Genomic DNA, 25766 nt, shown 5'->3' on the forward strand with positions numbered 1-25766 from the left:
AGACTGACAAGCTTAGGTATGTGGCGGAGGGAGTGTCCTGAAACCAAAGCTATGGTGAACCAAAGGTATATTTATTACAACAATAAACCCCTTGAACCATAAAAAGAGTCAGTCTTTGTTGTTCATGAAAAGGCAAACATAGCAATAACATTGCTAAACCTGAGAAGGGAACAGAGGTCATGCAAGACCGGTCCCGTAGAACTGTGCAAATCAACATTCAACCGAATGTAAACAGTGTATATATGTACATAAGTACTGAAACACAAACCATCAATAGTGCAATCAATGCAATCCTGAAACCAACACAGCCCTCCCGAAAGCTGCGTCTCGGATGGCCCTGGTGTCCAACCTATAATGTTTAATAAAAGTCAGAGGTTGGGACCAGATAGCAGCCTTGCAGACATCCTCTAAGGGGATCCCCGACAGGAATGCAGAGGATGCTGCCATTGCCCTTGTGGAATGAGACCGAACCCTGCCAGGGAGAGGTTTGCCCAACAGTTCATAGCAGAGGTGGATGGTACCAGCCACCCATTTGGAAAGCCTCTGCGCAGACACGGGCAACCCTTTCTTCGGTTCCGAGTAGCATTGGAAAAGTCTCTCGGACCGGCTGGAGGCAGCAGTTCTGTCCAAATAAAACGCCAGTGCTCTCCTGACATCAAGAGAGTGCAGGCGTCGCTCCGCATCCGAAGTCGGGCTGGATGCGAGAGTGGGCAACACAATGTCTTGGCACATGTGGAAAGCAGACACTACCTTCGGCAGGAACGTAATGTCAGTGCGGAGGACCACCTTGTCCTTGTGGAACCTCAGGAATGGCTGGTCCCTCCGTAAAGCACAGAGTTCGCCCGCACGGTGGGACGCGGTGATGGCCACAAGAAAGGCGGTTTTCCAAGTCAGTAGTCTCAAGTCCGCTGTGGCCATCAGTTCAAAGGGCTTGGATTGGAGGGCAGACAGTACCGTCTCCAAGCTCCAAGCCGGCGTTGGTACCGACACAGGAGGATACAGGTTGGCACATCCCTTAAGGAACCCCTTCACCAAGGGGTCTCTGAAAAAGGAAACCCTCCCCCCGAACTGGTATTTGGCACAAATGGCAGACAGGTAGCATTTGATAGATGTGAGGGAAAGCCCCTCATCCAAAAGTGACATCAAAAACTCCAGCACCACTGGAGTGGACACTTGAGCAGGAGACAAGCCCTTTCGGTCAAGGAAGAGGCCAAATCTCCTCCATTTCAGGGCATAGGACCGCGTGTGGAAGGTTTCCTTGCAGCCAGCTACCGTCCTCACCGACTCCGCAAAGCAGTCAGGCTGTATCCTCCAGGCTACCATCGGCAGGCTCTCGATGTCCGGGTGGAGAATCCGTCCGTCCTGGATCGACAGCAGGTCGGGCGGGGATCGAGGCGGAGAAAGCATCTCCTGGAGAGGTGAAGAAGGGTGCAAGCCAGGGCTGTCTCGGCCACCACGGGGTGATCAGATCGCATGTGAGCGGTCCGTTGTCATCTTGGACACCACTCTGATGATGAGAGGGAACGGAGGGAAGGTGTAGAGGAGCTCCCCCGTCCAGAGGAAGGCGAACGTGTCTCCGAGGGATCCGTCCATTCGCTTCCTGGAGCAGAACTGGGGACAATGGCTGTTCCACCTGGTCGCGAAGAGGTCGATCCGGGGGGTTCCCCACCGGTCGAAGAGGTCGCTGACCGTCTCGGGATGGAGCCTCCACTCGTGGCACACCGAGGGAGATCTGCTGAGGCGATCTGCCAGCTCGTTGTCCTCCCCGGGAAGGTGAATCGCCTGGAGGAGGACGCGTCTCTGGATGCACCAGTCCCAGATGCGGAGCGTGAGGTCGAGCAGGGTCCTGGACCTGGTACCACCTTGTTTGTTGATGTAATACATCACGGTGGTATTGTCCGTCCTCAGGAAGACCACCTTTCCTGTGACGGCGAACTTGAACGCCCTCAATGCCTTTTCCACTGCCAGCATCTCCAAAGCGTTGATGTGGAGGAGCTTGTCTTGTGTGGACCACCTGTCTTTGACGACCAAGTCGAGCAGGTGAGCGCCCCATCCCTCCAAGGATGCATCGGTTGTCAGAGTCAGTTGTGCCTGGGGCTGATGAAAGGGCATCCCAGTACAGACGTTGCGGCAGTCCAACCACCATCTCAGGGAGGCGGCTACCGGTCTCGGTACCGTGAGCCACTTGGACGGGGGGTCTTCTAACGGAGAGAAGACCGAGAGGAACCAGGATTGGAGAGGCCGAAGACGAAGTCTTGCCCAAGGGGTGACGAATGTCGTCGATGCCATGTGGCCTAGGGCGACTTGGACGTCTCTGGCTCTCACCCTTCTGTGGGAGATGCACGGCCTGAGGGACGTTGTCAGGGCCTGAAACCGGTCCGGAGGGAGGAAGGCTGAGCAACTTTCGGAGTCGAGGATGGCCTCGATGAACTTGACCTGCCTGGTCGGTGTGAAGTGGGACTTTTCCCTGTTGACGACCAGCCCGAGGGAGTCCAAGAGGTGCATGGCGAATGAGACTGCCTCCTGCGGCTCGTGTTGGGATTCGGCTGCAAACAGCCAGTCGTCCAGGTAGGGAAAGACCATGAAGCCCTTCTGATGAAGGTATGCCACCACCGGTGCCATGCACTTTGTGAAGACCCTTGGAGCCGTGGCCAAGCCGAAGGGAAGAACGTTGTAATGGTACGAGGTGGAGCCGACAGCGAAGGCGAGGAATCTCCGGTGGGATTCTCGAATCCCGATGTGGAAATAGGCGTCCTTCAGGTCGACGGTCGCAAACCACAGGCCCTGGTGAAGCAGAGGCAGAATGGAAGCCAAGGTTACCATTCGAAAGCGACGGTAGTCCAGGAACAAATTCAATTGTCTCAAGTCCAGGATGGGCCTAATGCCCCCATCCGCTTTCGGTACCGTGAAGTACCTGGAGAAAAAGGCCCGAGGACATTGGTCGGGCGGTAGAGGGGAGATTGCCCCCTTACTGAGCAAGGCGCGCACTTCGTCGAGAAGGGTGTCCGAGGGGGGAGTGGACATGAAGGCTCCAGTTGGAGGGAGCTCTTGGAACTCGAGGGCATAACCCCTACGGACGATGTTGAGAACCAACGAGTCCGATGTTATGGAGGCCCAGATGTAAACAAAGGGCCTCAAAATGTCCAAGAAGAAGAGGGGTGAAGGAGGGATGAAGCGCGCTGCGTCCCTTCAGGTTCTCTTCTTCCCCTGGTCGGTGTCCTGCCGGCGGGACTTGCGGTACCGAGGCGGTAAGTTGCGACGGCCAGAGGAGGAGGAAGACTGCGAGGGAAAGCGGCGTCTCTGGGAGCCCTGTTGCTGGGACTGCCGATCCCGGGAGAAGGTCCCCTGTGACTGACCTTGCAGCTGCCACGGGCGCTGACGCTTCCAAAATGGAGAAGCCGGTGTCGAGGACATGCCATGCTTCTTTGCTGCCGCCTTCATCCTGAACTTCCTGTTCAGACGGTCGTCGGTCTCGGCATGGAAGAGCCCGGTCCCGTCGAGCGGCATGTCCTCGATGGCCGCCTTGACGGTAGGGTTGAGGTCCGAGGCCCTCAACCAGGCGTGGCGTCTGAGTACCTTGGATGCAGACATGGCCCTTCCCGCACAGTCAGCCATATTTCTGGAAGTGGTGATGAGCCAGCTTCCGATGGAGTGTGTCTCGTCCCTGACCTTGACCAACTGCCTCTGGACATCATCCGGGATGTCCGGGATGAGGGGGGAGATCCGTTCCATGAGGGTCTGGATATAGACCCCCATGCAGGCGGTGTAGTTGATGGCCTTCACCGCAAGGGCCGCTGCCGAGTAGGCCTTCTTGGCTAGGCCATCCACTTTCTTCGCCTCCCGGTCGACCGAGGAGGTCGCCTGCTTCGGGACGAAGCTGTGCTGGGCTCCCTCCACAATAGCAGAGTTCGGCCTGGGGTGGTCGGCCAACCAAGGACAACTCGCCGGAGCGACTCTGTAGAGAGACTCTACTTTGCGAGAGGATGCAGACAGGGTGGCCGGGGAGTCCCAAGACCTCTTAACGATGGTCTGAAGCGAGGGAAGCAGAGGGAGGCAAGGTGGAGTAGGCACCTGTCCGTGCACCCGACGTTCCACCGGATCCTGAGCGTCGTCGTCCAGGAAAGCGAGCTCGATGTCGAGAGCCCTCGCCATCTTCACGACGTGCTCGCTGAAGGAACGAACGTCGTCGGACGGGGAAGACGGCTCAGGATTGTGCATCCTCTGAGGCGAGGCCGACACGGAGAGGACGTCCTCATCGGATGGTGCCTCGGACGGAGGCAAGGGTTCCTCATCGGAGTCCAAGTCAGAGGAGAGGGCATCCATCACTCTGACTTGGGATCTTGGTCGGACCGGGACGAGGTCGGTCGAGGAGCGCGAGTGCCTTTGAGGTGGAGATGGCGGCCTCTCGTACATGGATACGGTCGGGACCGATCTGGACGAGGTGCCCTGCTGAGGGTCTGCTGGATGGGGGTTCAGTCTGGTGAACTCCCTGATGGCTCTGTCCTCCGATACCGATATGTAGTACCGGCCCGTCTGAGTTGTCGAGGAACAGGTCCGGTATTTGCTGTCTATGGGGCGGGTCCTCGTAGTCGTCGTTCCCGGAGTGGGGAGGTGACCGTTGTTCTGGAGAGAGAGGAGGAACGGTGTCCTCCGTCCCGTGGACAAAGTCCATGGTGGGCTGAGGCAGTGGCGTGTCCGGTACCAGAGTCAGCCGAGCCTCGGGCGCAGGCTCTGGATCATGGGGAGCCGCCGGAGTGGAGGCGCGGGCCTTCTTGGAAGGAGAACGCCTCTTGTCCTTAGCCTTCGGTGGGTCGGTACCGGGCTGATCCTTGGACGGCTTAGCCCTTTTAGAGGCAGGGTCACGACCCGTCTTGTCCTGATGCCTCTTCTTTCCCGGCCTCGGAGTCTCCTCCGGTGGGAAGAAAGGATTGTCCGGAAGATCCAGGAGGACAGCCGCCGCTCCTGAAGAGGAGGTTCTTGGAGACCTTGCCCTGTCCGGTGACGGAACGTGGGTCGCTCCCGAAAGCACAGCCGGCTCCTTCGGCTTTGGAGCGTGGCGAGATGCCTTGGACGCCCTGGAGGACGAAGGCGAAGCGAGTTGGACCTCCGCTTCGGTACCTCTCTTCGCGTGCGAGCCCTCCGGTCTCTTCGTCGATTTGGAGGCCGGCTCGGTACCCTCAGTCCCCGAAGACTTGTGGGGGCGCTTGGAGGGTTTGTCGGTGGCACTGGGCGGTTTCGAGCCACGGGCCACATCGGAGGTGGTGGGAGGAATTGTCCCGGCCGGGACACACACCACGCTGGAAACGGCGGCCCTCGCAGATGTCACGCTGGACACACTGGCCCGAGAAGATGAAGCCGGGGGCGCGGAAGGCGGGACAGAAGACGAACGCGAACCTCCCTCTTGCACCTTGCCCAGGGCAATCACCGAAGTAAGCCGGGACTCACGGTTTTTCCGGGCCTGAGAAGAGAGGGATCTGCAGAGCGGACAGGCCTTGGTATCATGGCTCTGGCCGAGGCACAGCAGGCAGGAGGAGTGCGGGTCCTGGACGGGCACCTTGCCCCCACAAATATCGCACTTCTTGAACAGAGCAGGCATTTCCGAAGTCGTCAGAGCCAGAGGAGAATTCGAAGCGAGGTCAACAGTCCGAAAGTCTGAAGTTACCGGGGGCGAGAGACAAAGAGTGGTCAAAAACAGTCCGAGGTCAAGATGAGAAGTGATTCCAAATGCAAGCTAAAGCGAGCGAAGTTCCCTGAAGCAGCTAGCGCAGCGGAAAAAAGGAACTGGGGAAAAGAGCGGGAAGGCAGGGGCCTTATAACGGGTGGGCGGAGTTACCGCCAAAAAGTTTCTATATGTTGCAAAGTAAACTTTGCCCAGTGATTCCAGTAGGTTCCGAGCAGCACTGCGCAGGCGCAGTGAAACCCATTTGTATGATTCGCAGAGACCACGAAGAAGAAACCTGTTTGCATCTTTCAAATGGGTGAGTTCCCTTACAGAAGCAGACAGACAATTTAGTCTCAGACAGAACATCTGTATTCAGTTTAAGGTTGTGGAATGGGAGTTGCATATAATAATTTGTTTTATTTATATACCGCTATTCCAAAGATCATAGCGGTGAACAGCAAGTAAGCTAATTAGCAAGTAAGCTAATTTGCCCCCAACAGTCTGGGTACTCATTTTAGCGACCTCGGAAGGATGCAAGCCTGAGTCGAGCTTGGGCCCTTTGCTGGTCTTGAACTCGCAACCTTGTGGTTTTGAGTAAATGGCTGCAGTACAGGCATTTAACCACTGCGCCACCAGGGCATATGTGGTGCAATTTCACATGCATGTGTGGATGTACATTACAAGTACAGATATATGTGCACATTCAGTTGCATGGTGTTGCAATTAACTAATGAGGCGCATTGTACAATCACTGTATTACTCGGTGTGTATAAAGCTGTGCTCTGTCTCCTCAATGGAGGATCTCAGCCATTGTGTACCAGCAAAACAGAATGGGGAGGGGGAATGATACAGAAACAATAGTAAGTTAACAAGGGGCATACAGCCATTAAGCTGTGTCAAGGCCTCATCATGTGCTATGAGTTTGTTGTGTGCCAGCATGACGGGTTATGCATAGTTTTCCAATTATGGTAATGCAGACCTAGTTTTTAAAAGTATAATTTTCCCGTTTTTCTTGTAGGGAAATACCGAGAAGCTGATGAAGGGAAAATTAATCCACCTCCATACCTAACTTGTGAGAGTTTTCCCCAGGCTGTAGACCACATTCTCCAGCATCTATTGTAAAGAAGACACAGAGGATTTGAGCATCACCTTTCATTGATAAAAACTAAAATATCCAATAGCATTCTTTGTAAGGATGGATATGTACAGTTTTCTTTGTTGCTACTCTCGGATGGACAGCACATCAGGTGGGAAGATAGTGTTCAAATGCTTTCTCCCCCCAAATGAACAAAAGCCTTTATCCTTCCCACCTTTAGAAAACTAGCATGTCTGAGAAAGGAGTGGAAGTGTAACCTTCCCTTCTAGAGGGCTAGTTTTCTAAGCACAAAAAGGCTTGATTAGAATAATTCAAACATGCAATCCTAATGCATACCTCCATTTGCAATTTGGAGTAGTAAAGCACGTCCCTTGTGTAGAAGTAAATCACATGCCTTGCAGACTGCATAGCTGTTTTTACTGTGATACTGTACTAGGAATCAGTGTCTCTTTCACACACGCATCCTCCGCTGTTGGACTACAGCTTCCAAGCCACAGGGTGGAATCTTTCTCCTTGGACATCAGAACTGTTTGTGCAATATTGGGACTGTTACACTTCTGTGCTCCTTACACTGACAATACCTGACAACTTTCCTAAGTCAATTCTTTTAATGAGTAATGAAGGCGCTTCATAACTGTTTCAAAAAGTCTAATGTGGAAAAGGCTAGAAACACAATAAAGCTTTTGAGAGGTTCTAATTTGTGGTCCCAATTCCCACCTTTGTTCCAGAGGAAACATGCAAAGAAGCTTGGTATTGAATTCTTAGTAGTACACAGCAGCCTTCCTTTTACAAATCAGATGACTGATCAAATTAGCAAATGTGATTTTGGACCCTTTTCCAGATGCTCAGGGGTAATGGGAGTTGTAGTCTGAAGGGGTTAACTCTTCAAAGCCCTGCCCTTGATCCATCTCACCCTCTACTTACTACTGTGATTGGAAGCAGCTTGACAGGGTCTTTTACACTAGAGACGCCAGGCAATGAACCTAGGCCCTTCTCTGTGCAAAACAGGTGCTTGGCCCTTCCAGTTCTAAAAATATTCCTCATTGTCCCCCTTTTTACTCAGCAGGCCTGAAAACAAGGCTCTTCTAAATCCTAGGCAAAAACAGCAGTTAAAAACATCTGAGAATTGGTGGGCATGGTTACTTAGATCCTCTCTCAGTTCTTCACTGTATGTCTTGTATGACCATTACATTTTACTTAACAGTGTACCTACAGTGTTACATAGCACAGATCTCAATCCCACTTACTGGTAAGCAGCCTCTGGGATCAATGGAGGTCCGTTACAGATTATGCATTTTATTGTTTTATTGTTATGCATTTGTAACTGCCCAACAGAATTTTGGCCCTTATCTCCAGTTTTTGGCTTAGCTCAAAGCAGCCAGTAGTACATATATATTATACAGGTACGCCTCAGTTGACAAAGCAGATATATGCCTAGTCATTACTTCTTTCATACAAAATTAGATACCAGAGGCAGAAATATCATGGAAAGAAGAGAAAGGCGGGATACAGACGGGCAGGGGAGGATGTCTTGGAGGTGTATTTAGCTGAATGCGGAGCCTCCAGACGGCCCGCCCCGGGGGCGTGCTTCAGGTGTTGGGGCTTCCACACGGGGGGCAGTGAAGACGCCTCACCTGGGTCCGTTTTGGACCCGGAGTTTCCAAACCACCGCCTCGGAGGACGCTGCAAAAAGAGAGGCAGCTTCCTCACGGGCGGCCCAAACCGCGGCTTTTTTTTTCTTTTGCCGCATGAGAGCTGCGCAGCTGCGCAGAGAGTAACGCGCATAGCAGCGGCAGCCGAAAGCCTATGTGCGCATTTAAAGCGCCCAAGCCCCTTTAAACTTTTTCCCTGTGCACTCTAAAGCTAGGCAGGAGTGGTGTGAGATAGCAATGTCCAAACTCTGTCCTCCCAGGCGTTTGGACTTCATGTCCCAGAATCCCAGACCACAGGGCAAGGTGGCTGGGGATTCTGGGAGATGAAGTCCAAACGCCTGGGAGGACAGAGTTTGGAGATTGCTGGTTTGGGGACCAGTGAGCCAGGCATGGTGGGAGGAGAGAACAGGAAGGGTAGAATAGAGTAGATAGGGCTGGGAGGGAACACATGCCCTGGGAGGCGAAATGATGTCTTTAAGGGACATCATGGGACCTAGTGCCTTGTCAGTGCTCCTTGATCCCAGGCCCCCTCTAGTTGCCCTTTGCCTTTGGGGGCAAGTTTAGAGGGCATCAAAAGGTCTTGGGCACATTCAAGCTCCGGGGTCTCCTCCTCCTCCTCCTCCACCAGCACAGGCTCTGCTCTGGCTGGTTGGCCCGCCGGGACCCTGACACGCTCCCCACTGGTGGCTAGTCTGTTGGGCCTGATGCTTCCATCACTTTTAATGAAAGCATACAGCTCCTTGTAAAAGGGCGGGGGGGCGCCCTTCGTAGTACTTTTTTTTTTCCTTTGCCGGCTGGCGGATGCGCAGCTGCGCAGCGCTAAAGCAGCGGCGGCAGAAAGCCTATGTGTTAGGTGAAAATGGCACAGGAATGTGTGTAGGGGTGCACTTTAAAGTCCAAACTTTCCAAGCAGCGCATGCGTACATGTTGCTTTAGGGTTAGGGTTAGGGTTACGAGGCTTAAAATGCGCCGCAGCTGTGCCTCAGCTTCCACAGCTGCATGGCAGCGGACGTTGCAATTAAAGCCTGACTGCAAACTGCGCATGTTCCAAGACCCCAACTCACTATGCGACGGAGCTTTTAAATGGGCAACTTAAAGTAGCGGCGTAGCAATTCTGGTGTACCGGTGCAGCAGCTCTCATGGCTTCTTCCCCTTCTCGATATGTGTCAGCATTCAGGTAGGACTGCTCCAGTTTCTGCAAAATGTTTGGCTGGGACCATATAGCTATCAGGTCAGCCGTCTCGGTATAAGACCAAGACGTCCCCCTGCCTTTTTTCGGGGTGCTGGTGGATGGCTGTGCCATCCTGCCTGGTGGCAAAGGGGAGCCGCCACACAGCTGTGCCAGGAGCAGCCGAACTGTGCCCTTTCCCAGATGAGAATGGCGCAGGAATGTGTGTAGGGGGTCACTTTAAATCCCAAACTTTCCCTTTTCACTTTCTACAACCAAAACATCCGCCGGCAAAACTTACAACTTCCCGCGGTTCTAGCAACGCATGCGCACAAGTGGCTCTAGGGTTAGGGTTACGAGACTTAAAATGCGCTGCAGCTGTGCCTCAGCTTCCACAGCTCCATGGCAGCGGACGTTGCAATTAAAGCTTGACTGCAAACCACGCATGTCCCGGGAACCCGACCCATTATGTGACGCAGCTGACACGGAGCTTTTAAACCGGCAACTTATATTTGCGGCGTAGCAATTCTGACGTATCGGTGCAGCAGCTTACAGACGGAGCTGCGCAGGTACGCCGCAAATCAAAAAGAAGCGGAAAAAAGCAGCACCTTTTTAATGCCGCTTCTTCCTGCTTGGGGCGTGCAGGGGGCGTGTTCATGACGGCATTCAGGTAAAGCCCGTCTGAAGGCTCTACCTTCATGACGTCATGAGTACATCCCTTTTTGCCCGTCTGTAACCTGCCAAAGATTCCTATACCACGAAGAAGAAAAGCCATTCAACATGTTGTAGCAAACTTTTTACTCAGAACACTATAAACATATGAAATGAAACTATGAGACAACCAGTTCAGGTGAGCCTTGCATAAGTAGTCAAAAGCATTTTGAGCCTTTTAGAAATGTATATGTCTATGCTTTTCTTTTTTAACATACTGGGGATATCTAGTGAAGCTTATCTGCTCTCCCATTTTCTTTCGGTTTTGCTCACTATGGGATTCTGGAGGCAGCTGCTGTTTACCTTGCCTGCTGTAGGCAGGCATGCATAGCTATAGATAGAATCACACTCTTTTCAAGCTCTACCTTCAATGAATGTTTACTACAGACACACTACCAAAGCCCAGCACTGAAAGTGTTTCTTCCGCCTTTGTTCACAATCTTTCCAATGCTGACGCTGCTAACAAGCTTCCAGCTAGGCAGAAGATGAGGAAAGTGGGGGTGGCTGGATGTAAAAGGCCTTTGTAAAAAGGAACTTCACAATCAGAGATTTTGTTAACATGCTTGTCTACTACTACTACTACTGTTATTTTGCACCCTCCAAACTGCTGCATATTCACACAAGTGCTCTGCAAGCCTATCCAAATAAACAAGACCTTAAAACAAGTTCCCCCATGTCCAGCCTAATCTCTTGCCCACGGATCTTCCTCAGAGTTGTCCTGATGTGGACATGATGCCATTAACCAAGGTAGTGATGTGCTAACATCACCAGGTTTGTGGGGTTACCAGTACTAGGTCAGTGGCAAAGACTACTGGGGATTCCCTGCCTACTTGAACCAAAAACTTCCTGATTTCCAGGGAACTCCAATTTTAATAACTACATTTTACAGTAACAAATAGTTCATTTTGGGTTTGTTTGTTTTTAAAGCCTCATGGCAAACAGAACAAGGAAGCACTCTTCATTCTGACCAGGCAAAAATCAAAGGATTCATTTTCCAGTTATTCACCATAGGTAGCCTCATTCCCTCTTCACTTGATCTAGTTTAAATACAAACAGCTGCAACTTAATCACCTATTCTTAATTTAAAGCTGCTTTATCATGCCTGGCTGAAGTTCTCTCACACCATTAATAGGGGCCAGGGTCATTTTTCAAATTTTATGTAAAAATTAAAACTATCAGGGTTTTACAGATGCTTTAATTAGGTGGTGTTATTAACAGAAATAGCTTGGGAAGAGACCCGGTGCAGAATGGTGTGTAGACTATGAATGTCTGTAGTTAGGCTGCACCAGGGTCCTATTAGCTGTAGTGTGGGGTCCTTATCCCTTTCTGAACAAATATAGAGGAGGAAATTCTTGGGAAACCAGAGGGACACATTCTCCAATTTTATAGGGTTTTGCTAGTCCAGTTGTAAGAAGAAATTTCAGTTTAAACTAAATCCTGTCATTCCTGCATGTGTTAACACTGCAGAAATGAACTAAATTTTATAATGATGGTAAAATGGCTTTTCTGGTCCATTTGCAAAATTGTAAGAATGGAAACCCATTATGATTACTTTATCATGCTCCTGAGTGTTAAACTATTAGACTGTAATGGTAGTGTTGGCTTTACTGAAGGAGGAGGTTTATGAATATGCATACACGCTTTTTGGAAGAAAAATACACCCAGGCTTCCTGTATGGAAGACGTCTCCAAAACTGGTGTCCTCCACATGTGTTGGACTGCAGCTCCCACCATCCCCAGCCAATTCTACACACCAGTGAAACAAAGTTAGGAATGATGCACAGAAAATTCTCTTACAAAGCAAAGCCATTTACCACAAGTTAAATATTTAATTCTCACTAATTTCAAAAGGAAGAAACTTTTCCTGTTGAAATTAACAGAAAACAACGAAGGGAGTAAAGAAATTCTCAAGAAGTGCCTGGTTGTATGCTAGCCTGACCTGTCTGGGGAAGATTATTCCTTAATCTGGGGAAAATTTACAAAGAAATATACAAACACACACAGTAGCATTTCACACCAATGTGACATAATAAAGCTTAACTTTGACAAGATTCCAATATTTTTTGAAATGTAAAACATAATCCTTAAAGCATAGTTTGTAAGCTGCCACAAGAGTCTCTTGGGATCAAAGGTACAGATATAAACATGATAAAATAAGGGTTATGTTTCTTTGAAAACTTTGCACCTAATCTAACAAAAACTAATCTAACAATTCCACTGGAAAGAAAGGGAAATTATTAGCCTCCAATGACAGGTTTCACTGTTTTCAACTATTGGTGTTGTGTGCCTCCAATTCGTTTCCAATTTACGGTGACCCTAAGGCGAACCAATCCTGAGGTTTTCTTGGCAAGATTTGTTCAGAGGAGGTTTGCCCTTGCCTTCCCCTGAGGCTGAGAGCGTGTGACTTCTCCAAGGTTTCATGGCCAAGTGGGGAGCTGAACCCTGGTCCCCCGAGTTGCAGTCCAACACTCAAACCACTATGCCACGCTGGCTCTCATCAACTATTTGAGCAACCAAGTTTTGTTATTCAGAAGTATAATGCATTATGTATTCAGACATCAATCTTACAGAGATTCCAAAGTCATAGACTCATAGAATCATAGAGTTGGAAGAGACCACAAGGGCCATCCAGTCCAACCCCCTGCCATGCAGGAAATCACAATCAGAGCATCCCCAATAGATGGCCATCCAGCCTCTGTTTGAAGACCTCTAAGGAAGGAGACTCCACTACACTTCGAGGGAGTGCATTCCACTGTCGAACAGCCCTTACTGTCAGGAAGTTCCTCCTAATGTTTAGGTGGAATCTCTTTTCCTGCAGCTTGCATCCATTGCTCTGGGTCCTAGTCTCTGGAGCAGCAGAAAACAAGCTTGCTCCCTCCTCAATATGACATCCCTTCAAATATTTAAACAGGGCTATCATATCACCTCTTAACCTTCTCTTCTTCAGGCTAAACATCCCCAGCTCCCTGAGTCGTTCCTCATAGGGCATTGTTTCCAGACCTTTCACCATTTTAGTCGCCTTCCTTTGGACACGCTCCAGTTTCTCAATGTCCTTTCTGAATTGTGGCGCCCAGAACTGGACACAATATTCCAGGTGGGGCATGACCAGAGCAGAATACAGTGGCACTATGACTTCCCTTGATCTAGACACTATACTTCTATTGATGCAGCCTAAAATTGCATTGGCCTTGTTAGCTGCTGCATCGCATTGTTGACTCATGTTCAACTTATGGTCTACTTGGACTCCTAGATCCCTTTCACACGTAGTTTCATTCAGCCAGGTGTCCTCCATCCTATATCTGTGCTTTTCATTTTTCCGCCCTAAGTGCAGTACCTTACATTTCTCCGTGTTGAATTTCATTTTGTTAGCTATTTTTCTAGTCTGTTCAGGTCATTTTGAATCTTGATCCTGTCCTCTGGAGTATTAGCTACTCCCCCTAATTTGGTGTCATCTGAAAATTTGATAAGTATGCCCCCAATTTTGTCCTCCAAGTCATTGATAAAGATGTTGAATAACACTGGGCCCAGGACAGAGCCCTGTGGGACCCCACTGGTCACTTCTCTCCAGGATGAAAAGGAGCCATTGTTGAGCACCCTTTGCGTTCGGTCGGTCAACCAATTACAAATCTATGTAATAGTTGCCTTGTCTAGCCCACATTTTACAAGCTTGTTTGCAAGAATACCATGGGGAACTTTGTCAAAAGGCCTTACTGAAATCAAGATATACAGTATTATATCCACAGCATTCACTCTTGTGTATGATTACAACCATGGTTACAACTGTAGGAAGCTTGCTTCTTGCTATCAAGTAGGCTTTGATGTACAATAACTTTGAGACTAACTGAAAGAAAGAAATTGGCAGCATGAGCTTTCAGTCAGTCAACCTCTATTAGGCATAGAAAAACAACATGCATTTACAACAGCATGAGCTTTGGTACACTTCAGTCTACTTCCCAAATGCACCTGAGGAAGTAGACTGAGGTCTACGAAAGCTCATGCTGCCAATTTCTTTCTTTCACTTAGTCTCAAGGGTGTTACACAAGATCTGTCCACATACTGATTCTACAGACTAACATGGCTATATCTTTGAATTCTAGTAACTCTGTGAATGAAGGACCTCCAACATACTTTGGCTGGCATCTAGTTATGGATCTGGAATTATGGATCAATAACTGCTCTGTATTAAGACTACGTAGCTTTACTGCAAGACTCCGTAAATGCCATCCAACCTCAGCCCACCTTCAGAGCCACAAGTCAACATCAGGCAAAAGAGATCCATTCAGCTGCCAAAAAGGACACAAGGAGGAGTTTTTCCAACCCTGTCCCAACAGTGACTAAGACTGCAACGATCAGAAGCATGATTACCATCACTAATCCTTGTCATATGCATTTCATCTAATTCAACTCCATAGTACCCTTAGGTTACCAATGTATCAACCTTCCATTTTTCCTCATTTGTTTCTCTTAGGGGGACAATGGAGTTGAATGAGAGGAAATGATAGGTTTACCTTAGTGTTGCCATCAGATATATACTATGTACTGTAGGTTGTTCTGTTTGTGCAATGTCTATACTTTGCCTTTGCCTTGAAGAAGTAAATAAGACGCCAAAATAAATCCTTAGAGGTGACCAGTAAGTTTATTCTCCACAGTTGTTAGCCCCATTTATGTTAGTATCCCTGAGAAGAGCAGGTAAAACACCTGTCAGTTTGTTCCTCTAAAGAAAATCCTAGTAGAAAAATATTAGTATGATCAATCTGTGACAGATGGGTTCTACACGTCAGCTGGATGTCACAGAAATATAAAAGTTACCAATTAGTTTTAAGTATAAAATAATAAAGTGCAAAACTGTTTTCCTTGCATATTAATAAAAGGTGAGCAGCTGAGAAGAGAGATGGGGAAAAGATGCAAAAGAACAATTGCCAGTTCCCTCTCAGCCATCAAATGTCCTAGGCTGTTTTTCCTGTTCTATTTCAAAAGAAAAATAAAGTTTTAATACAGGTGTTCAGTCTCTTGCTTGTAGAAATTGGCTGTGGCTGCCTTATCCTTTGGATGGTTGAAATATTGGCTTAATGTTTCAGAAACTAAGTCAGACTCAGACAGACTCAAATTCTCTTTGCCAGTCAGTGTATTTCTGGCTTAAATTCTTAGCGGAGGGCTTAGTGTGTGTGATCACATCCAGGAAGTCTTCTGTGGTGACAGTGTCCAGCTGGATTACAGGCAGGGTCCCAGTGTCTAAAAGGAAAAAGGACATTGCCCTAAAAATTACATGTTTCAAAGATGGTCAAGGGAACAAAGACAGAGGAGGAAATTACTCAAGTCTCCTTTGAATGCCTTGAGGCCAAAACAGTGATAGGACAATAGAGCTTCATCACATGTGGGGCTAAAATTTGCTATTCACACAGACTTATCACATCTTGCAAGACCCCTTCCCACTTAACATGTGATACAGCTGCTAGAGAGGACAATCCTTCTAAGGCTGCATCCACACTGCAAAAATAATCCAGTTTTTATGCCATTTTAACTGCCAGAACTCAGTGCAATGGAATTCTGGGAACTGTAGCTAGCTGTGGCACCAGAGTGCTCTGACAGAGTAGGCCAAAAGTTTCACAAAACTACAAATCCCAGAATTCTATACCATTGAGCTGTGGCAGTCAGGGTGACCAGGGCTGCAACCGCAATGTAGAAATAATCTAGGCTGACACCACTTTAACGGTCATCACTCAATGCTATGAAATCTTGGGAATTGTAGTTTGTTGTGGCACCAGAGCTCTCTGTCAGAGAAGGCTAAATGTCTCACAAAACTGCAATTCCCAGAATTTCATACAATTGCGCCATGCCAGTTAAAGATGAGTCAGACGGGATCATTTCTGCAGTGCGGATGCAGCCTAAGACAGGACTGAACAATATTTGGCTTTAGAGATGTTTTGAATGACAATTTTTATAATCTTACCTCCAAGTAGGGCTAAGAAAGAACCCTGCCTGAAACCCTGGACAGGCATTGCTGCCAGTCATGAGCTGACAATACTAGACTGGATGGACCAGTCTGACTTATTATGAGGCAGTTTTTCTATGTCCTATGTCACTCACTACTTATTGGTCAAAACTCACTAGGACATAACAGCTTTGAACTACCCCCTTGCTTGGTGAACAGCCTCTATATGCCTCCCTCTTCACACCCATTCACTGCTTTGTGGAGTTTGTGGAAGATTGCAGAAATGTCTGGCTATGACTCCATGGCCAGACACAAAATGAGGATCCACCAGGGACTGCCACGGTCTCAGCACTGCTGTAATCATTTCAGTCCCCTAGCCAGATGCTTCTACTACCCTGCCCACTCCCACAAAGTGGGGAATAACGGTGTTGGGGGCTTCAGAGGCTGTTTACTCATTTATTTATTTTTCTGCGGGGGGTGGCTTTGAGTGCTGAGGAAGGGAATGCCACCCCCTGCAGCACTAAAAAAAAAAAAAAGGCCATATGTTTGGGTAAAGGAAATTGACGTTTGCATATGCCCCCAACAGGATGCCAGGCACTGTTAGAAGGAATGCTTATTCCTACAAACCAAACCCAAAGAACTGTGTTGGGAAATCCTTTGATCTGCCAGATCCCCCTGTTACTGCAACACCAGAGAAAATGTGTGCATGCATTGTAGCTAACACACTTATTTTCCCTCCAGTTGAAACCAACAGGAGGGAAAAATGCAAAGAATGAAAAATGGTGGAAAGAAGAGAAAGAAACAACTTCCTCGTCCCTTTTCACCCTAGCCAACGTGACCTTAGGAAGTAGCAGTGCCTCTGCTACAGGCTCTTTCCCACTCCTGCCAGATGATTTTGTCCATATTTTGTTTGGTGGCTAAAAGTCTGAGCTGTGATCTGAGAAGCCCAAATTAATGTTAACTTTAACTAACTTTAGCTAATCCTCTCTCCTCTCAAATCCACTCTCCTTTCCCCCTCCATCTGCAATAATTTTACCTGGGTCTGCCTTCAGGGCTAGTGTAAGGATTAGTAACATGTATGTGAAGTACTTGGGACATTTATGGGCCCTGGATAAGCATCATTATTATACACACAATGAGACTTTACAGGAGATTTATAATGGAAGGGCAAATCCCATGAAGATCACTGTGTCAGGTCTTGAAAGCAAAAGAATCTTGTGGCATGCTTGGTGTTTTTTTAAAAAAATTCTTTTAGCAGCAAGAGGAGCAGAGCAGTAAAGTATTTTTTGTTATTTAAAATCTGTTTTTAGGGTTACCATATGTCCCGACATGTCCTCTTTTTCAGAGCTCAAATTTTTGTCTGGGTGGATTTTAAAAATATCCAGATTTTCTTACAAGGGGGAAGTGGATGATCAAGTAGTCTTAACTCTGATGGGAAGGAGGAGAGGTATGCCAGGTTAAAGCAGGGCAAGGGAAACCCCCAAAGCAGCCAGCCTCACCCTGTAGGGGTTACTGAGTGACTTACCAGTTTCCAGCTGAAGCAGCTGTCAGAAGAGGAAGGGGAAAGGGAAGCCTATGTGCAGCCTTCAGTGAGAGTCCTGACCAAAGTGAGCAGTTTTGTGATAATTTGAGCAATACAATTAGGTATTGAAAATTCAGTGGTAACCAGATCAATTGTTGGCATTATTAAATAGCGCTAAGTAATCAATTAAAGTGAGTGTTATTTACATGCAATGAATTTTAGGATTATTTCTAGCTGCAATTATCACAGCTGATATTGTAGGGGTTATTAAAACTGAGAGTTGTCATAGAAGTTGATAGTCTAAAGTAGTCAGTCGATAAATGTGTCCTCTTTTTTGGTTTTCAAAACAATACCATATTTCATGACAATTTCTGCTTAGCGGAAAAGTGGTGCAGAAAACAACGCTTCTTCACAAATAAAAATTAATGCATATTTAAGAAAATGGAACACTGCCACCTGCTGGTCCCTCTCTGTGTAAGAAGAAAATAGAGATACTTATCTATACCTGTGCACAGTCTTATAGCTTGCTGTGAAAGCTATCTCTTTATAGTCTCCTTAGATAGCATTCTTTGCAGTATTACATGACCATCAATTCAGTGTGAATAATCAGGAAGGTTACAGTACCTGGCTGGTGATTTTCAAGAGCACTGAAAATTTTTCTCACAGGACGCATAGCAGCTTCTTTGCAGACCAATTTGATGTCAGAGCCAGAATATCCTTCCATCTCCTAATACACAAATTTGAAAGAAATATGTGAATCTACTGAGATGACGATGATGACTACTACATCATCATCACCATCATCATCTTTGTTTGTATTCAGTTTTTCTCCCAAAATTGGGGCCCAAACAGGCTTACAGTCTACAGACACAGTACAATTAAAAACTTACAAAAGTGGCAATTAAAATGAAATTAAACTATTGCAATATTAAAACAAATCATTTGTTTAAAAACAGAATACAGTACAATTAAAAAAAACTCCTCAACAGAGGCTGTTGAAGAGTTAATATTTAAGGAGAACAAGAGTTTTATAGAAAGTACCGTAAGTAAACAGGGAAGAGCTTGCAAGGAATAATCTGCCATAAGGCCATTATTTGGTGTGTTCCTCCATTATTATCATTTACTAATTCTCACCTCATTCAAATGAAGGAAAGTGGCCATCCCTGCTACAATCAGAAATATCTAAAGCAACATTCTGGAAACATTTTTGGACTCTCCTTGGGCATGTGACTATAGAAAGTGTCATGACGAGTGCCTGTACTTTGAAATTTACCACTGCCAACTGGAAGTCCTTATCTTTTTTGTATCATCCGCTAACATGTTCACCAAAAATATGTTAGGTTTCAATTGTACACTAATTTCTAAGATATCACTTATCAACCTGTGAATCAGTGCCCATTATTTTTTTGCTTTTGCACATAACCACCACATGTGAAACCAGGTACCATTCTCCTTTAAACACTTTCAACACCTGTTGCTTGAACCTTTGTATATTATAGATAGTTTACCCAGAGTCAGGTATCAACACTAGAACATCTTATAGCAATTCTCTTTAATATCTTGGCACGTTATATATTTCAATCTCTTTGTCCGTGTCTTTTCCCATTGGTGTAACTTTAATGTATGCCTAATGTTTTGTGACCCTCTAATCATCTTTTATCACTTCATCCTCCATTTCAGTTTTTATCAGCAATTTATACAATTTAGCATAGATTTATTTTCAGAACCTACTATATTTTCTAACTCTGATTTCATGGTTTCTTTGCCTTCTAACTTTGAGTAGGTCACAAATCTCTCTCATCTATCCATACAAATGCCAACGAGAAACTCAGGAACCAACCAAGGGAGCCTTCTCTCTCATTCTATCCAACTTGAAAGCCATCTATAAGATTATTTGTTACTGCTGATCTGCAACCACTTCTCCTTACCTGACTGAGTAAGGCATAGTTTAACTCTGTTTTAAGTGGTACTCCTCCACTGTTGCTCACAGGGGGAAGCCAGTGCTGGACCATTACTTGTCGTGCCTCTTTATTCGGCAGATCAACCAGGATCCTTTTTTTCCAGCCGGCGCAACATAGCACAATCCAGTTCCCTAAAGAGAGAAGAGAAAAAAGCTTCCTCAGGAAAAAGTCACAGAATGGCTTAGTGGCCTGTTAGTGAGAAGGTGAGGTGGGGGTTGTGTGTGATCACTGAAAACATGGAGCAGTCTGATCCTGCCTTCCAGATGAACCTAGTCCTAATTTAGTCAAGGGTTTTATGCACAGATGTATTCAGTACTTGAGTGTTATGAGAGGATTTGCATCTGGAAATGGGTTATCTGAGAGGAAAATGTACAATTTTGTATGCCTTTAATTGTACTTTTTTTTAATACTGTAAGCAACCCTAAGTCCCAGTTTTGGGGAAAGGTGGGATATAAATAAATATAAATATAATAATAAACCACAGACAAAACTAAACCTCCCACACAATGTCATCAAATAATGCTGATGTACAATTCCAATTCTGAATCATACAGCATTCAGTAATCATAGAGCACACAAGTAACATACATACCTAGACACAGGAACTAGTCTTCAGCCTCATATGCAGGCATAATGGATGAAATGGAACCTTATTACATATAGGTTTGTTTACACACAGGAGTGCTCAAAGCACTTCAGACACTGTTGTGCTATTCTTTCAGTGAGAGAGGTCAGAGTCGTCTTTCTCCTTCTCCCAGTTTTACTTAAGAGAGGCTGGGACTGGGAGAGTCTTACTGTCCAAAGATCTCCCAGTCAATCCATGGCTAGGGCAAGGTTTGAACTAGAACCTCCTGATTTCACAGTCCAGCCATTAGTCTCTTTACCTTGTTATTTTTCTATGTTTCTTTATTTACATGCTACAGGTTGAATCTCCCTTATCCAAAATACCAAAATCTGAAATATTCCAAAAACCAAAACTTTTTTCATGGGTGACTGAGACAGTGACACCTTTGCTTTTTGATGGTTCAGTGTACACAAACTTGGTTTCATGCACAAAATTATTAAAATGCATTGTATGAAATTACTTCCAGGCTGTGTGTATATGAAACATAAATTGATTTTGTGTTTAGACTTGGGTTCCATCTCCAAGATATCTCATTATGTACATATATGCAAATATAAGTATTCCAAAATAATAATAATAAAAAACAAAACAAAAAAAAACAAAGAACTGAAATCCAAAACACTTCTGGACCCAAGCATTTTGAATACAGGAGACTCAACATGTATATATCTCTATCTTTATTTAGAATCTCTATAAGGTACTAAATGGTATACGTTTTCCATTATAGACCATTTTTTTTTCTCAACTAGATCTATGTAGCATTTAAAAAACTGAAGGGTTTTATTCTGAAACTTTTAAAAGTCACCTTTTAATACCAATAAAATCCAACCTTGCCTATTTATAGACTGTATTTTTTCTGAGCACTGGATGATTTAAGCACCTTACGAGTTTCTTTGCTGAAACCCTTCTTTAGCTTAACCATAGTAAATAACTTGGCTATCAAGCCCCTTTTTAAATATTAGCAGCTGGCTTGCACTGGCATATGTTAACTTTACCAAGGATTATGTACTCCTGGGGCTCAAGCAACAAGAACTGCTGAAGCCAAAAAAAAAAAGTAGAAAGCTCCCAATTAATCTTTGAAGGTTTTAAGCAAATATCAAGGCTTTTACTGCTCTGAGACTAAGTAAAATCTTTATCTGTGTTTAGAGGCTCACGCAAATGTATTCAAAATGTACTCTCCGGATCTCTTACCAAGGCAGGTTGGAAGCTGCTAAAACAAAGACAAGATCATCCGATCGGGCCAGGCCATCCATCTGCACCAATAATTCTGTTTTCATCCGCCTGCTTCCTTCATGTTCACCACTACCAAAGATATATTGGGGGGCAGGGAAAGGAAGAAATGTTATTCCCTGGTTACATCAGTACAATCTCCTTTATTTTGATCGGAAACAGCTTAGATGTGGAAACCCAGTTATGGGTCTCTTCCCACCCACCCCTGGTTCCAAGCATGGCTGAGTTCCATTAGCTAAACCCTTAAGCATTATGTCAAACTTCATGACGATTAATGCACAGAAGTTAATTCTGCAATGAATCCACTCCTAAGAGAACTAGAATGAAAGGAAATGCACACTTTGGAGTTTTATCTTTGCATGCAGATTAAGAGAAAAAGTCCTAAGCAAATACCAGACCCAGCATTTAGTGAGAAGGCTATTAAGCCTTGAGTTGGATCATGCTGGATAATTACAGAGAAAAGAAACAGGCCTCCTTTCAGTGGGAGCATGTTGACTTTGCACATCTGATAATACAGTGCAAGATGGGTTACTGGACTCATTCATTATACATCATTGTCTTACTATTCCAAATATTCTTGGATTTTCTTGTACCAAACTATTGCACTATGCAATAAGAAGCTCTCTTTTGCAAGTTCCCACTACAATGAATGGGAGCAACATAAAAATATGTCTATAAATTTGTAATAAAATTATATATCTATAACTTTGCTCCCACTGAATTTAATACCATGTATAGAAGGGATTTCACCTTAGGGTTGCCATACGTCAGAAACGATTTGTATTGTGCCATAATTTGGTAGAAGAAAACACACATCCCACCACTGTGTTACCATCAGTTGTACAGGTGTCTCTAGAGAACTGTCGCTCTCTGTAATATGCTGGATGTTATGTATGAGAGAGGAATGTTGCCTACGATGTAAAAGTAAACAGCTGGACTTCAAGATCTTTGGTAAAGGGTGTATTTTGCAGGCAAAAGATTCTAGATTCATTTCTCTTTATCTCTGGTTGAAAGATTTTAATGTGTAAGGCTAGGAAAGACTTGATGGCAGAGAAACAGATGGACATTTCAGTAGCACCTGGCAGCTGCCATCATGTTCTTGTGAAACCTACTTAACACTATGATTTTACAATCATTTATCTAATTTTAAAGGATCCCTAGACAAATTTGTATATACATAATCTAACACTTGACTCTGCACTTCCAGTGGTAACTTCCATATGTGAAACAGTCATATTTGATTAAACACCATGAAGAGAGTGTCTGCAACATTTCAAAATACAATATGTGTTCCACAGAGAGCAATTACATGCTCACCTCTGAGACATTATGCAATGACATGTCAAGTGATATGAAAATTCTCTCTCTAGTTTTTTTTTTGAAGTATTCAACCATGTCAGAAACTAGGATAGAAGCTATAGATGTGAATTACCCTCATTTACTATGGCCAGAAGTTGGAAACATTTCTTTTTTGAAGTAACTAGCCCATCTGGCTAGAGGATTCTGTGAGTTTTAGTCTAAAAATAAGGCTCTAGCTATGAAGAACTTCTACACATGGGACCTAAACACCTGTCTTAGAGATGCAACTACAGGAGGGTCGGTGAGACTTTATTCATCTAATCCCACCACTGGGACACCCTGAATAACTTATTGCCCTTTGTATCTCCCATTGACCAAGAAGGAGAACAGCCTCTGCCTGCATCAAGATCCCTTCCAACCAAATGAAGTACAACAATAAATCTAGGCCTGTCACATTTCATCACTTTTCTTCTCCTGTGTGATGCTTAAACATCTTTGCCTGATGAAGAAGCCACTAGAGCTTCAAAAGCTTGCATGATGTATTTTGTGCATTTTGGTTGGCCAACAAATGCTATTTGTATTTGTATTGCTATTTTGTGCATTTTGTTGTATTTCGCTTCATGGCCACCATGACTACTCCTGAGTACGCTGCCACTACAGACACCATGTGTCTGAAATCAGGCTTTCTAATATTTCATAGACACAACTGAATAATCTAAACATGAGTTATTAAACAGAAGTTGAACATAACATCAAAGATTACAGATTTAATACATCTTCGGGTGCACCTACACTGCAGAAATAATGCAGTTCAATGCTGTAGCTCCATCATATGGAATCATGGGATCTGTAGTTTTACAAGGTCTTTAGCCTTCTCTGCCAAAATGTGCTGGTGCTTCACAAAACTACAAATCCCAGGATTCTGTCAGATGGAGCCATGGCAGCTGAAATGATGTCAAATTGCACCATTTCTATAGAGTGGATGCATCTTTGATGGAATACGCTTTCATTTTTGCAATGTATTAACTAAGTCTTCTGAGAGGTTGCTGTTGACTCTCCCATAGGTCTGCTTGGCCCCACTCCTAACCCTCTCAAACATCACTAGGGACCATCCCTAGGTCTCAGGTTTTGGCCCTGTATACTCAGGTACTGGGATAATCCTGACCTGGCAACCCTAATGGGCACATACTGTATATATTCATGTATAAGTCTAGAAATTTTAGTAAAAAAAATTACTCCAAGAACCTGGCATGACTTATCCACGGGTCAATATAAATCCTGTACTTTTATTCCTATAAAAAAAGGGAACCATCCCCTGGTGAAAGGCAAGAGCATAATCTGTCCTGGAAGCACTGACCTCTTCTATTCCCTCATCCATTCAGCTTTTAGTGTGATCAAAAATGGTGATGCTTGGTGAAATTTTGTAAGTTCGTTGGCATTGCTTTTCTTTGCTTCATTCTTTAGATGCTTTGTTACACACCCCTAAGTTTTATCCTTGACCTATCCATGGGTCAGATCAAAATCCATAATTCTATCCCCAAAACCTGCCCTTGAATTATACATGAGGACAACTTATAGTCAAGTATATACAGGTATTTATAAAGGCAAGCAAATAAAGAAGGCATTAGAAGAGATTTTTTATTTCTCACCTTGAGGAAAAAAATGTTTTGGGTCCAAAACAGACTACAGAAGTAATGGATCTCTCTGACAGAGAAGGCTCAATGTCTCACAAAACTACAGTTCCCAGAATTCCCTAGTATTGAGCCAGGCCAGTTAAAGCAGTCCCAAATGGGACTATTTCTGCAGTGTGTTTTGGAACTTTGGGCTCAACAGACAGGCCAAAATAAATCTGCTTTCAGGTCACTATACTGTTTAAATCCTGCATGCATCCTAAGAAGATGGAAGCCGCTCCAAAGCCATGCTCCAGTCCCAAGGATGGGCAGGCCATCTCCAGGCCTTGCCTGAAAAAGAAGGGCCCTCCCTCCAGTCCATCTGCCATGATCCAGGCTTCAGAGAGAGAGAAGATCTGCTGAACTTTTCCCCTTCTCCACTGCCATTCCCTTCTCCTTTTGTGTCTTGTCTTTTTATATTGTAAGCCTGAGGGCAGGGAAATGTCTAATTTAAAAAAAATATAAGCCGCTCTGATAGCCTTTTGGCTGAAGAGCAGGGTATAAATACTATAAATAATAATAATAATAATAATAATAATAATAATAATAATAATAATAAACAGCATACCTCCAAAGTGACTCGAAGCAGCTTTATTTTGGCCTGTCTGTTCGGGCCCATTGTTACTAAATAACCTACTAATATGGTCTCTTATATATTCCACCTATATGTCATCCATTTGTTCTACGTATATTCCACTTCTCCTCTGGAAAACTTAGAACAATGGCACACAGGTTAGCTTCCATTCAAGCAGAGATCACAGACTCTGATCTTACCGGTTCCAACACTGTTGTTGTGTCAGACATTTTCAGACCAAGTTTTGAACTGAAATCACAGACCAATGGAAAAATGCATTTGGCTTTTGAATCCTAATATTTGTCTTTGCTTCTGTTGTTCTCTGTAACTTGCCTCTAATTTATAAGACTATCATAGGGTTTTCTAAGCCAGATTTGTTCAGAAGGGATTTCCCATGGCCTTCCTCTGAGTTATCCAATGGGTTCCAGGGCTGAGCTTGGACATCCACTAGTCCTAGTCCAACATTCAAACCACTATAGCATGCTGGCTCTCCTCCAGAGGCTAATGAACTGCAATTCCCCTCATCCCTCACATTTGGCTATGGTGGCCAGAATGGAAAGTGCAGTCCAAGAGCATATGTTGCACACCTTAAGTTGCACACCTCTGGTAAACAGGGGTTTTTAGATGCAGAAAAGAAAGAATAGGATTAAGTGGAAGGGCAACAG

General features: G+C 45.3%; 2 protein-coding genes across 8 annotated transcripts in view; one reads left to right on the forward strand and one right to left on the reverse strand.

The window, feature by feature from the left end:
- HDHD2 (haloacid dehalogenase like hydrolase domain containing 2) overlaps window positions 1-7455 on the forward strand; it is a 29473-nt gene extending 22018 nt beyond the window's left edge. For all 7 annotated transcript variants that reach the window (XM_042448804.1, XM_042448803.1, XM_042448805.1 and 4 more), the window contains exon 7: window positions 6681-7455. In XM_042448804.1, coding sequence (XP_042304738.1) covers window positions 6681-6784 — 104 coding nt within the window. In that variant the 3' untranslated portion in view covers window positions 6785-7455. The remainder of the gene's footprint in view (window positions 1-6680) is intronic.
- A 7314-nt stretch (window positions 7456-14769) lies between these two features.
- KATNAL2 (katanin catalytic subunit A1 like 2) overlaps window positions 14770-25766 on the reverse strand; it is a 42490-nt gene continuing 31493 nt past the window's right edge. Inside the window, 5 exon segments of the mRNA XM_042448801.1 lie at window positions 14770-15520; window positions 18367-18469; window positions 19671-19799; window positions 19801-19834; window positions 21520-21630. Of these exon segments, the coding sequence (XP_042304735.1) occupies window positions 15381-15520; window positions 18367-18469; window positions 19671-19799; window positions 19801-19834; window positions 21520-21630 (517 nt within the window). The 3' untranslated portion in view covers window positions 14770-15380.

Source organism: Sceloporus undulatus, chromosome 2 (assembly GCF_019175285.1).
Source record: "Sceloporus undulatus isolate JIND9_A2432 ecotype Alabama chromosome 2, SceUnd_v1.1, whole genome shotgun sequence".
In the NCBI taxonomy this organism is placed as follows: Eukaryota; Metazoa; Chordata; class Lepidosauria; order Squamata; family Phrynosomatidae; genus Sceloporus; species Sceloporus undulatus.